The sequence below is a fragment of the Homalodisca vitripennis genome, chromosome 5 (genome assembly GCF_021130785.1).
Source record: "Homalodisca vitripennis isolate AUS2020 chromosome 5, UT_GWSS_2.1, whole genome shotgun sequence".
In the NCBI taxonomy this organism is placed as follows: Eukaryota; Metazoa; Arthropoda; class Insecta; order Hemiptera; family Cicadellidae; genus Homalodisca; species Homalodisca vitripennis.
Genome location: NC_060211.1, coordinates 39,517,670 through 39,532,602, shown reverse-complemented (window position 1 = coordinate 39,532,602; position 14,933 = coordinate 39,517,670). Strand labels below are relative to the sequence as shown.

At 32.6% G+C, this 14,933-nt stretch overlaps 1 protein-coding gene across 5 annotated transcripts; it reads right to left on the bottom strand.

Annotated features, from left to right (window-relative positions):
- Nucleotides 1–80: 80 nt before the first annotated feature.
- LOC124362038 lies at nucleotides 81–14,536 on the bottom strand. 5 transcript variants are annotated; one of them, XM_046816194.1, is made up of 2 exons: nucleotides 14,436–14,536; nucleotides 81–2,755 (listed from the first exon to the last, which is right to left on the bottom strand). In XM_046816194.1, the coding sequence occupies exon 2, from the start codon at nucleotides 2,748–2,750 to the stop codon at nucleotides 1,626–1,628; it is 1,125 nt and encodes a 374-aa protein (XP_046672150.1). In that variant the 5' UTR covers nucleotides 2,751–2,755; nucleotides 14,436–14,536; the 3' UTR covers nucleotides 81–1,625. The 5 variants fall into 5 exon arrangements, with proteins under 5 accessions (XP_046672150.1, XP_046672147.1, XP_046672146.1 ...); XM_046816191.1 differs by having other exon boundaries at nucleotides 14,371–14,507; XM_046816190.1 differs by lacking the exon at nucleotides 14,436–14,536 and adding an exon at nucleotides 5,679–5,843.
- Nucleotides 14,537–14,933: the final 397 nt, after the last annotated feature.

Genomic DNA, 14,933 nt, shown 5'->3' with positions numbered 1-14,933 from the left:
GACATTTAAGGTTAGAAATATGTTTTATAACTATTTCTGTTTTGGGAAGTAGGGCATTTTTAAATAACTAAGATACAATCTTCAACTAGTAGACAGTATGAGTTTATTCCTACAAACGAATTATAAATTTATTAAAAATACAAGGAAACTATTAGCACTGCTTATAAACATTTAAAGAATAATTTCTAAAATTAGAAATTAGAGTCTTATCAGTTTGTCTGTCTGCCACCACTGACTAATAACTCCATTGCAAATGTTAGATTTTGCCATGTCCTGTAGCTATACTATTTTCTTACCTAGGATTCATTAATCTGTAAAGTGTATCGCTACAAAACATCAAGATTACATCTATAGGAATACATTTCTCATTGTATGGTGTAATAAAATTCAATAATTCGAGATACAGAAATTACTCAAAGGAAATTTATATAACAATATATAAATGATAAATACCTTTTGATATAAATTTAATCTCATACTCACTGTTATGTCTAACATTGTGTCTGCTTATGAGTATGTATGTATATTTGATTTGTTTATAACTGTGTTTTTATATTTGGTATTTGTGTAGTGTTCAACAAACAATTCACAAAATTTTCAAGAATAAACACAATGGGATAATTTCTGTTTTATTGTTTTTGTTTATTTTTGCTTTTTGTTTTATATTTTTTTATTTATATTAATTTTAACTTTGTTATTTTTTATATTCTTTGTAATTTGTGAACTAAAATACTTTATTATATCTTTTAGCACCTTATTTTTAATCTACTTTCTTGTCTGGGCTGGTAGGCTGTTGTATGGATGTTCATGGCAACATTGAAAACTATTTTGATTCCAACCACTGTTTAGAAGTAGATTCTCCTAAATAATACATTTTTACTTGAGTTATTTTGAAAGCTCCTCCAGTATGGACAACCTTAAAATATTCTATATTAATATCCACATTTATTCTAAGAATATATACCAACTACTAATCTACCTAGTTATTGATTTATATGTTATTGTGCTGGCTGAGGGGGGAGTGGGAAGGAATGAGTATTGATGCCTTTCAACTGGTAATGACTGAGAATTAACGCAATCAAAATGCACAGTTAGCTAGAAAGATAAACGCTGCTGGAAACCCACTTGTGATTGACTATGATTACAGACTTTAGACTAATTTTACTTTACGGTCTGTCACTGTAGAAGACATTATTTGACACTTGCGTGGTGGGTCTGTTCCGGGTCATGACAGCGTTTCAGCCATATTTCTTAAGAATAACATTAACATATACATGTGATGAACTTAACTATTAATTAAGGAAATTTCCCAAATACTCTTTAGTTAGCTAAGGTGTTCAGAATTTTCCAATCATCCGATATAAAAAACGAAATAAAACTTCTGCCCAATTTCTTTGCTAAGTATTTTTCCAAAATTAATATATTTCTACAAGACTACTCAACCTTTGTATTAATTGGATATAATAAGAAAAAAATATTTGTTTTGTTTCATTATAAAAAAAATCATAAATGGTGTATCAACACATTCTAATCTAACTACCCTGAGTTGGGGGCAATCCAGTTTTCAAACTGTTTTATCATCTTTGGAAGGGTTTCTTGGAAACTTTTACTATTAAATAAGTGTTCTAACATATATCAAAACTTTTGATTTCATCTGATGACAGATTCTCCATGTTGACGGTGTCTTCAGGTCCACTCAAAACAAATGGAACAGTTCCGCTGATGATGACAAGCACAAAGTCAGAAGCTGCTCGAAGATCGTCTTCTAATTCTTGTGCAGACAGACGCTCTGGACATCCCAGCTGCTCTAGGTTGGAGTTGAGAGACTCTCGGTAGTACGAATACAGCTCATTCTGTTTGTGCTCTCGCACTTCCTCGTTCGCACTCGTCCACAGGAAATAGATCAAATCTGGCACCATAGATCCCCACCTTGTGTTTTGAAAATCAATGAACTTCACGTCCTCTACTTCTTTAGAGTTGGAGTACTTGAACAACAAGTTGTTTATCCACAAGTCTCCATGATTTAGGACATTCAAGCCGTTCATCTTGGGCTGTAACATATTCGTTATTGATTCTGATACATGATCAGCCCTGTTCAGTAGAAATTCTTTAGCATATTTGCAACCTTCCGCCTCATCAAGATACTTTCTGATGTGCTTTATGGCAGATTTTATAAAAGAATGAAACATTTCGCTTCTACTTGAGCGCATCTTATCTTCCCCAAGTCCTTTGATCAATTCAGGGTCATTATGATAGCACGCCACAGATGATGCATGGAACTTTGCCAAAGTTTTGTAGACGAGTTTGCAATGAGAGAAATCGAGCTGCTTCATTTTATCACACATGATATAGTTTAATGCATTCAAATCCTGTAGGATCATTCCATTTTCTATTGGGCAGTTATAAACGGTTGGACCAAACTCACAGTTGACTAGTTTTCTAAATTTTGGCAAGAGTTCATTGTATATTCTTGGTTCCTTAGCATAAAAATCAGAACTGTCTAAAACATCCATGATGGCACCTTTCGAGATGGGTATCTTAACGATAAGTGAAGTGGTCTGTAGACCTGACTCTGACTCTGCAACAGTATACTCCACTCTGACCCTGTACATGTGACTCATGTAGTTGTCACCTGCTGCTACAGCTGGCTTGACAGAGAACTTGACGATTGTCACTTGACTTCCATCTTCACTTTGCAGTGCTGAGGCCAGAAAAGTCTCATCCAACCAAGCTGGACATTCTTGTGCCATTTTACCTGGAACAAAAACCTTAAAATATTACATATACACAAGTACCTTATATTAAATTATTTCAACATCAATAACTGACTCTCAGAGTGATTAAATCTGAATTTATATATATATATAAATTATATATATATAAAATGTATTATAAAAATACAGAATATATATTCTGTAAAATATTAAAAAGCAAAAGATACAAATTGTTCTCAAATCTCCATACATGAATACAGGTGGGGACAATGATGTAGTCATTAAGATAGTCTGTAAGATAGACATAACTGACTCTCAGAGTGATTACATCTGAATTTTTTTATATTGAATATATATATATATATATATTTTTATATATATATATATATATATATAAAATATGATATATATATATATATATATATATATATATATATATATTATGTGGCACATTTAATATTGCCCCCAGTATAAGAACTATAGTTTAGACAAATACTGGATTTATTTACGTATAGTGTTTAAGTCATTATATTACAGTTGCAAACAAATGAAGTTAAGTAGGAAATTTCCAACATTGCCTGCCACAGGCAAGTGATTTTTTGAGTTAGATTTTTTCTTTTTGTCTATAATACATGTAATGTATCTAACTTTTCCAAAATCCTAGTTTAGGGGGTTCGTTTGTAAAATTTGGCAGTAAAACTTACGCATAAAAACTTTTATACAAAAAACAAAGAAGTATTTTTTATACAGCACAAGAGTGTTGGTTAGATGATAACATCAAAACATTCAAGGCTCATGATGTTTAGAGTGGTGCCAAGATTGTATACTGATTAGCAATTTTGTTAGTAACTAAACTAGTAGTAATAGGTATAACAATTTAAGCCTTGAGATTGATGTGACATGGAGCCTGTCTTGATCCAGGAAGCAATGTTGCTCTTAATGATAATAATACGCAATTAATGCAAATTTGATGGTGTCGATTGAGGTGGCAGGGTCTGCCCCCCACCTCTTGAATTGGTAATTGAGTGAATTTTTTATCGTTGATACTATTATACCGGACTTTTATATTTGTGCAATACAATTTAGAAAATTAAATGACTCTAATTACAAAATTGCAATATATTCTTTTTTAATTCATTAAACATCTCCCCCTGTTCTTTGTCTGTTGTGGTAGCTGGTGGCAGTGTAATTTGCAATGCAAAGTCCAGTTTATATTTGTAGTTTGAGATGTCGTGATTAATGTGATCGTTAAGTAAAGTATAATTTCTTCTAAATGCACTGCAATAAATCAGATAAATAAATAATTGGTTTCACATGTCCGAGAATATTTTCAGCTCTACTAAAATTCTCTCATTGATAAATTTATATATTCTAATACAGAATATGCTATAAAATTAAACAATTGCCAGTGTACCAGAATCATGTGATGGTAAACGTTTTGTGAAGTTCATAAGTCTTGTAGTGTCAATTACTTCAAAAATCTAGCATCTTGACAACATTCAACTAGTAAAATTGTATTTTTTGCATCCGTGTTTTTGTTGTGAGAGATACATTTTTTGTTGGTCTCAGTTTTTCAAGTTTAGAGATTTTCTTTTTTTTATCTGAAGTTGAAATTTGTTTACTTCTACTTTAGATGCTCTGAGGGATGTTAGTAAATTCACTGCCAATTAAATTTGTGAGCAGTTTTGTTTTTATTTCAATACAGTTTGGAGGATGTTTTTTTTCTGTTGGTGATGAGCAATTCTTTGTTAAAGTAAGGATTTAGACGCATCTGCAAATATTTTGCTGGCTTTCTCGTTGTAAAAAGGCACTTTGATAGAGAAACCCTTATGCATTCAATTTTCATCCGTACATTTATGAAAAAAAGTCAGATGGTTGGAATGCTTAGTTGACTTGAGGTTCAAGTTTTATAGTTCACTGATTGTGTTTTATTTATATATATATATATATATATATATATATATATATATATATAAAATATATATATAAATATATATATATAAACATATATATATATATATATATATATATATATATATGAGTGTGAGTGTGTGTGTGTGTGTGTGTGTGTGTGTGTGTGTGTGTGTGTGTGTGTGTGTGTGTGTGTGTGTGTGTGATATATTATATTATTTATTTATAAATGTATACGGTATATAAAAAAAAAACACACACACACACATGATACACATTTATTAATAGCACTTGAATTGAATTTTTTTTATCTCATTTAAATTTGTTCGTTGTTTTATAGTGATTTAGACTACTCCATGAAAGGCGGGGAGTTTTCTGATTTCCGGAAGGAACCACCTTGGTTTTAGATAAACATTATCTTTTCTGTAATAAGAAATTTTGCAAGTTTATATTGCAAAGAAATAGATTTTTAGAATAAAATTTACTCATAATCAAACTTTAGTTTATTAATTTATGTTATTTTTATGGTTAAAATACGATGTTAATTTTGCCACGTCTTTTTTAATCTCAGAGATGGCCCTTCCCGTGGATCTGCCAAAGACTTACTACTGGAGGTTGAAAAACAAAAAGTTTAACAAAGTAGTATGTAAACGCTATAAATAACTAATATCGTGATAAAATGTGCATCATCTAAATCATAAATGTCATAACCTTCAAGGACTAGTTTTAAATGAATTCAGTATAGATAATTATAATTGTACCGGTACCTGCTGTTTGAACACAACAGAAGAATATATTTTGCTTCTATTCTAGTACTTACAATAATATTAGGCTTAGGCCTAGTTATTGCATGACTTTAACTACCACTACAAAATAACCTTTTTATTACAATAACGGTAAATGTTTACTTTAGCCACTACACAATACTTGTTGTTTTAATAAGCTGGGGCTAAAATCTAGAATATACAAGTAACCTTATAACCTCAAAAGATAACAGCACAATCAGCACCACAACATACCACTCCAAAGAATCAAATCAGCGCCACAACATACCACTCCAAAGAATCAATCTACCACTTTCACTTTCCCGCCAAAACACGAAACGGAAACAGATGAATAAGACCTGCTTTAATTGGATTAATGCAAAACATCATGATCGATGTAATGGATCGATGCAACAGTTCATTGGATTGTGTGAAGAGTGACAGTGAGGTTAAGTTGTCGTCACTATTAGTATAGGAGCTAGCAACGTTTTCGAGAGAGAATTTCAGGTCAGCTGATTTTTTGATATGCTGTCTTTCTTGCTCTTTCGGTTGGAGTCCGGGCTATCTGGCTGGCGGTAGTGGTTGCGTTTATTAATGCGCATCTTACCTGCACAGGTAAAAATCCTGAAGTTTAAAAGAATTTTTGTATGCGTAATTTTTCAATTTTTCCCTTTAGATAGATCTACCAGACATTAATTTTTTATTGCCAGACATTTTTACTGTTGTTAATTATGTGCCATAAACGCGAAATTTTATTTTTTTTTTATAAAAAATTGAAAGTATTTTAGAATGTCTGTAATTTTTATATTATGTTATTTAAACATAAAATAATCTAAAATTAATTTACCAGACGTTATTTCGATTGTTAAATATATTAAATATAAATAAAGAGGTAATGAAAAAGTATTGCAGGTATGATGCTTGTGGTTGGAGAGAGACAGTTTGAAGTGCAAGAGAGACAGAAAGCGACGGCAGCGCTTCGGCAAATGGACAACAATACATGTCGTCAGTCTAAAGTCACATGTTTGTGTTGTGTTTTGTGTTTATTTGTCAATTTTGTGTCAATCGCACATGATGATTGAGAGTAAAATCATTGCTACAGGGTCTGCAAATGGAATAATTGAGGGTTAACACTTTAATCGTTGCAAACGTCTACATCCGTTGATGGCATTAAGCTTACAGATGTTACATTTTGATCAATTTTTGGAAAAAGTAAGAATGCTGAATATGATTTTTGTAAAAGGACAAATTTATGAAGACCTTTTAGAATATCAGGAGAAAAAAACTTTTTCCTTCTCATCAATCAACGGACACTGATTTATGTATTACCTAATGAAATGTTATCGCAACTGCTCAATTCATACAAGAATACGTAGCAAAAAACCAGGCAAGGTAACCATGGAAAAAACAGCACAGTTCAACATGATCTACATCTAGTTGATTAGTTATTACATAAATCTTTCGAGAAGTATACGTATGGGTGACTTTCAAATGTTTACGCACGTAATTCAAAAATGACGAACTTATTTTTTATATTGTAAATCAACCTAACTACGCTCATTATTGTGTAAAATATTCAGATTATTTTAAATAAATGTCGATAAAACCCACCCTGGACTACAAGATGATTTTAATAAAGGATGTTTTGGAGTCAAAAGAAACTGATAAGCCATTTTCACGAATACCAATAGATCTTACACTGGAGCAAACGATATAATGCCGATGCAGCTAAACGACTGAGCGGAATTGCTCACTTTACTAATTCTTTAGCTGCTGCACATCAACGCTGGACCAAAAGCCACAGCATAAGAGCAGCGTTAATATCACATGTCTTGGATGTTTGTGGCTTAAGATACTTATACAAGATGTTACGGCAGAATTACAACCGAACAGAATTAAAATCTATGGAAAACAAATTGCTTATTTTATTGAAATTCTCGATAAAAATTGCAATCCATTTGATTCAAAAGTAGACAAAGAAAATCTATACAACATTGCTACTTCAAAGCCTGCTTCTCCTGACGTTTACTGATTTTTACTAATTATTGAAGAGAATGGTGAGACTTTAAGAAAACAATTTATCAGTGAATGCATTGAAGATGGGAATAGATTTGATAAAGCAATAACAAAAAATAAAGTTTTAATTTTGCTGAGGTTCGAAGAAAAAGAAGTTAGGAAATAAAGTCGTTGAGTTGCGAATGCAAAGAGATTTATTTGGTAGAATGCTGGGGATTTCTCTGACTCACAAGGTTCACATTGAGAAGGTTTTGACATTCCCACTCACCCCCTATGCCAACATCAATGTGTCACCCAGATGGTTCAAATTTGTAAAACTGATAAATCACAATTAGCAAAGCTCATCGAAAAAAATTGGTAACACTATACATCAACAACCGTCATCTTTTGATGTTTGTCTTGTAAACGTATGATGGTATATCTAAAAAAAGTTTATGAGTACTATCTCCCAAATGAAATCTATTGACATTGTCTTTGACCAGTATTTCTCGCCGTCTATCAAAGATTGCGAACGTTCACGTCGAGAAGAAGCAACCAGTCCAATATAAATTGGTCCAAATCACAAGCTCGACCACATAATTTTGCAGCAGAACTTAAAAATATACAATTTAAAAGAAGCTCTAGGAAACTCTTTTATAGATCACTGGGATAGTGAAGATATGGTACCTTTTATTGCTAATAAAAAAATATTTATGTAAGTTACAATAAATGTTATTCTTACATGGTTTCAAATAACAAAGTGATTAAAACAACTGAAAGGAATCATTATCATGTGAAGAACACGAAGAAGCTGATTCTAGGATCATTTTTCATATTTATCAAATCGATTTTGACGCTGAAGTTGTTTATACGCTGTTCTGACTCTTATATTTTAATTATACTTCTGAGAAATATGTATCACTTAAACTCATCTTTAAAAATCTGGATGGATATGGGCGTAGGAAAATCATCACGATATATAAACGTCAATGAAATATACCAAATACTTGGAGTATCTTTATGTAAAGCTTTGCCATGCTTCCACGCAATCACCCGGGGTGCGATTACACACCAGCATTTTTTAGAAAAGGCAAAGTTAGACCTTTTAAAATATTAGAGAAAATCGAACGAATATCAATTAGCTTTTCAAAATATTATATCGGGGTGACGAAGAAATACTTGAAACTACCTTTGTACCCCTTGAGAAGTTTATTTTTCAAATGTATAGAGTTAAAACTTCTTCGAATGTTAATGATGTTCGATTTCATCTATTCTCAAGCACTTTTTCAGTCAAAAAAATCCGATGAGAACTTAAAAAAAAAATTATCGTAACTTCGACTCATCCAGTTTGCACCCTGTAAAGCAGAATTGCTCCAACATTTATTAAGAGTTCGCTATGTGACTAAGCTATGGAGAAATGCTCACTTAAAACACTCAATATCTTTATCTCCAGTTGCTTCCGGTTGGACCATCAACAATGATAAATATGATTTTATCTGGTCCACAGTTTCAGATGTTATTATTCAAAGTAAGTATAAAATAGAACATTTTATCAATAAAAACTGAATTATTATATAAAAAACAATTACAGAAATTTTAATCTATTTTTTACAGATGATAGAGTATTGGAAGACAATGACAATTCCCAAGACGATGATATAAATAATTCTGACAGTGACAGGGAAGATGATGATGACGATGATTATTATGAAGATGCCGCCTTTTTTGTGACACTATTATAGAATGAAAATATTTGAAATTTACAAACAAAAACTTTACATTAAATATTTGTAATTTACATTTTATAATCGCTTTTGAATAAAAAATGTAATTTTTGAACCTTCTATGCTATCTATGTTTTTAATTCCATCCTTTTCAATTTATACTTATTTTAATTTTTATGTTAAAATTTTTTTTATCCCAAGTTTTATTTTACAAGAAAAAGCGTAAGTAATGTATTTTTGCAATTATTTTCTGTCTCATTCCTAAAAAATATTCTGTTATACACTAGCCGAAGCGCTGTGCCGTCCGCTGTCTCTCTTGCACTTCAAACTGTCTCTCTCCAACCACAAACATCATAACCGCAATATTTTTCATTAAGTTTTTATTTAAATTTAATATTTAACAATCGAATTAATGTCTGGCAAATTAATTTTAGATTATTTTATGTTTAAATAACATAATATATAAAAAATTACAGACATTCTAAAATACTTTGAATTTTTTATTTAAAAAAATAAAATTTTCGCGTTATGGCACATAAATTAACAACAGTAAAAATGTCTGGCAATAAAAAATTAATGTCTGGTAGATCTATCTAAAGGGAAAAAATTGAAAATTACGCATACAAAAAATTCTTTTAAACTTCAGGATTTTTACCTGTGCAGGTAAGATGCGCATTAATAAACGCAACCACTACCGCCAGCCAGATAGCCCGGACTCCAACCGAAAGAGCAAGAAAGACAGCATATCAAAAAATCAGCTGACCTGAAATTCTTGTTTTAGAAAAGTTGCTCAGCTCCCGTACTATATCGTCTAGAGCGCGAAGATAGCGGCACTTTAAATAATTGTTGCTGAGATGTGCAGTTCTCAACATGAAGGCGCTCGGAATAAACTAAAAACCTTATCTCTTCCGTATTATACATTTTTGCAACAAAACAAAAATGTTTCAAATTTTCAAATTATGATGTGATGTTTTCTGGGAGAGGACGGTAATAAAGCGAAACTGATAGCGTAAATTTAGGTGTTAAATTTACCGGATTTATGTAAAACGAACTGAAAAATGGAATAAAATACGTACCAGACTTGTAAGATCACCTAAATCTGAGATATCAGATAAAATATTCAAAATTCGGTCTCGAAAAACATGTTTCCTTTAGATTGTAAGTACATTAACTTCATTAAATAGGTTATAAACTCGCAAACTTTTTTTTAACTAAATTTTTTTAGAGGATTTAATTTTTAAGAGAAAAATTTTAAATAGGCCAATAATAAACAAACACCACATTAAAAGAATTACATTTAATAAACATATATTGCATTTCGGTTATATTTTTCGTATGTATTGGTTTAAATAAACTTAATTTATTAAATTTGTATTTGTTTATTATTATACTGTTTTACATAATTCTCTTCTAATGGACTGAGGAAGAAAACTAAATAATTTTGGACCGAAGAAAAGGAGAAAATTGTTAAAATAGAGATAGTCTGAATTTATTAATTACAAGGTTTTATTTGTGTTTTGAATTATAAAATTGATATACGAGTAAAACAACAACATTTTTTCTGTTTTTATAAATATACAACATGTTACGGTAAATTAAAGGGCTTGCCAACGTTAGTGTACCGCATGATCGGAAAAAACCCTTACAACTCTCCCGTTGGTCAAATTCCCAAACTATTCTCAGAGCCCTATTTTGGAGACAGAAGACTATTAGACGAATTTGCATTACAAATAACCCCAAAACATTATGCTGTATCTAATTCTATAACACGCAAACAAATCATTTTGTGGCGACCTTCTAGGGTGGCTATCTACAAAAATTTACATACACTGCGGACGCAAGTTCATTGTTAACAATTTTTCCTGTATCGTTTATAGGCTACGTCTGCTGCATGAATGAAGTTTTGCACACAAATCTTGACTAGTCTTTATTATACAACACAAAAATGATAAAAGCTTATGTCGTCTATGGAAGCTGTTGCCTTACCCAAAATCACATTTAACGCGTTTCGTAGTTATTAGATATATATATATATATATATATATATATATATATATATATAATATATTTATTTTCTCATTCTGCCACAAAACATACATCAAATAAATTAAAAACTTACATAATTAAGAATCATAAACAATATAATTACACTTGCCAAGACCGACTAAATGCACTAAATGAAAACTTCTTTGTTTTTTATCAACATGTGTTTAGATTTAAAAAAATAACGTAATGTAACTTAATACGACTTCTTTCAGTCCCCTTACATATCTAATCATTATAAAAACTCGTAAATATACTGACTTACTATAATTATATTAAATAACTTATTGTGCACAATCGTAAATGTTAATGCTGAATTTTAATTAGGAAGTCAAGGTGCTCCAAGGTTAGCAGCAACTCTCTATTAATCACTCCTATACTGGTTTTAAGTCCCCTCAATCAATAAATATTTGCACATAGATACCTTTTAATTATACTCGTAAATAATTAATGAGAAATAATACCTTTTACAGCGCCTCCAAGTTGAAGGCTACAATATCATCACTCGGTCAAAGAACCTCTACTTAACGTGATCTTTGGTCCATTTGAAGGCGAAAGTCGCTGGGAACGTTTGGCTCTCCTTGGCCTTCAGATCCAAGTTGGTAGTTTTAATTCAACAAAAGGTGTCCCCGAATGTCACAGATGCCAGAATTTCAACCATGGTTCTGTCTACTGACATCTGCCGCTACGCTGCTTAAAGTCAACCGGAAGTCACCTGGCGTTTGCTTGTCAGGTTACTGAGGAGAGAACTTCCTGATGCTTTAGTTACAGAGGGAGTTGCCCAATTAAAGGCCGGATCACACATACCCGTACCGCGCCCGACACGTGTGTCGGCCATCACACGGTGAAAGAATTGCAGCGCAGTTTACAACCTGCAAGTCCACATCACCGATCGTCACCGATACGTGAAGTTTGAATTTTGACGGGCATGGTGCGGTCTGGAGGGATTGGAGGGATCGAGCGACTCTCCGGCGGGCTCTAGGTCATAGACGTCACCGCGTCGAGGCTCCTAGGATCTCATTAAATTTCGGGAATCGCGGGCTCCCAGATCAAGCGCGCGTACTCTCCCATCTGTATAGGCCCATCTTGAGCAGCAATATCACTGTTGTAGCCCAGCCCGTGTACACAGCCTCCAGACCCACCTGCTCGAGATTTCGATGATGGTCCTACCACAACAAAGGGTCACTTGTGATTCAATAGTGGCCACGCCAACGAATGAATGAATCTTTTTATTCACTACTGGAGGCATGCAAAATGTCCTGTTACTCATAATAATGAATCGATGGCGTGGGATGGAACAGTTAAATACCTTGGCGTTACTGTTGAGTTCAGGTTAAACTTCTCAAGCCACACACATATCAATGTTGTCGAGGCGGGACTTATTACGGGCTGTATAATACCACTACTTTACCGAAGTTCATCGCTTTCCGTCGCGTGAAGTTGAAATTATTTCTACTAATAATACTCTCTACACTGATGTATTCATCTGCCGCTTGGTGGAACCAGCAAGAGAGAGCTGATATCGTGCCAAAGCAAGGCTACCCTGGTTTGTACGTAACACTACGATACGTAGGTGCTTGACGGTTCGACGCTGCGAAAGTATGCCAATACAACACTGCAGAAAAACTATTCCCTAGAGCAGCCATGCCAGGCTTGCCACACGTTAAGACATCGCCATCCGCAATGGACTAGCGGAAATATTATGGCCTCGTCCAGCAGCTATCGTAGACGATCAACCGTAATAACTCACAGTACTGATTGATATACGAGTGCAAATATGTTTTTACAGCTATACTTCAGACATCAACCAGTGGGCAAAGCAGTGGCGTAGCAAAGGGGGCGGCGGGGGGGCCGCACCGAGTGTCACCTTTTTTTGGGTAACACCCACCCGGTCTCTCAACTTTAAGGACAATTTACAAACAAACAAAAATAAATCGCTAGCACAGACATTTCTTTTTCGGGGATTCCTCCACTAGCATTAGCTAAGCTCTATGTATAATTCGGGGATTCCCGCAAAAGAGTCTGACGCTGTCGTGGGCGATTCCCCGTCCCATACTCGTGATCTTTGACGTTTCAGTTGCAACATTTCTCATTTGTTTCGTGAAGTGTATTGTGTTTGGTTGGCGTGAATTGTTAAACGTGTGTTATTCTATAGTGATAGATAATATAAAGAAAAAATATATTATATCCATGACCTTTATCATATAAAACTTATTGCTTTTTACTTTCGATGGAGTGACACCATCAACTTCTCACCGGGTGCCACCCAAGGTAGCTACACCACTGGGGCAAAGCCCAGTTTCCGCACCCTGCTAACAAAAAGGTCCATTTGAAGAACTCTTCAACTTAATTCTAAATAATTTCGCTAGATGTCTCTGTAATTCAGACTACTATCGCGCTTTATACCAAACATTAGTAAACGCATTCATTAGTGGAGCGAGTATTTAAAATCATGTCAACTAGTTTATTTGGCTGTTAATACTGATGACATAAAAATTGTACACTAAGATGATTTTTTTGTACAAGTTTGGTGATTAATCCCTATAATAAATCATGAAGGACTGGTTTATCCGACCACGAGATGAGGAGGTACGAATCTTCATCGTTATTAATCATTTAAATTTAGTATTTACTTTTCTGAATTTCTTCACAATTAGTTACACGTAACAATTCTCTTTTATTTAAAACTAACACTTTTTCAAGTGTATTTTATATACACTACATTGCACATTTCTAATTGTTCATTTGGGGGTCTCATAATAATTATAGAAATAATTGTATTCTTTGTATAGTTTTTACATCTCTAATTAACCTTTTATTGAGTTAGTTTTTAGCTTCCTTATTTATCAAGCATTAACTACAGTGTTGATGCTTTAACATTTAATGTGTTGTTTAAAGTGTAGAAGTACAGTAGCCTAACTTAATTTGTTTGTATAATGTATAAGTACAGCAGCTTTATTTAATTTGTTGTTATATTATGTATAAGTACAGTAGCCTAATTTATTTCAAAAAAGCCCAATAAACAGAAAGGAAGAACTTGCTCTAATAGACTGAAGTCTATTGGAGCAGGATTCTAATCCTGATATATTTTATATAATATTGAATATTATAATTTATTAAATATTTAAATAAATATATAATATGGATAATATCACATGTGTAATTTAATGTAATATAGTATATGCACCGTAATATATTAAGAAGTATTGCTATACTCACAGATAAACTCCACGCAAACCTTCCTAAAGCAAAAAATGAAAAAATAGAATGATTCAAATAACTACCAGTTCTTAATTTAATTGGGTCGTTAAATCCAAACTATGACAGCAGCTACAATATAACAATATAAACACAGGCCTATAACTGAAATAGGGCCCTCAAAAACGTACCACTTCATTAACAATTTATCTCACCAACTGGTGTATGATAAGATATGAACATGTGTTGCCAGGTAATTTTAAAAGTTTTAATCAATATATTAAACTGCATAGTCATGTCACAACAAACTGAAGGCCACCGAAATCTTTACTCACTTTACAGAAAAATTCAAATACTATGTTATCATTCAAATTTGAGCGTAGTGATTCTGCACTTGGAATGTTCACTGCCATAATCTTTTAGAATCTTTAATTTTACAGAAATAAATAAATATATATTTATTTAGTTTGACAGTTTGTAAATAAGTAGTACTTAGGCCTACTTTTCTGAAATATATTAAATAATCACTTGAATGAAAGTGAAGTTGAATATTTCTGTTAAAAAAAAGGTGTCTTATTTTACCA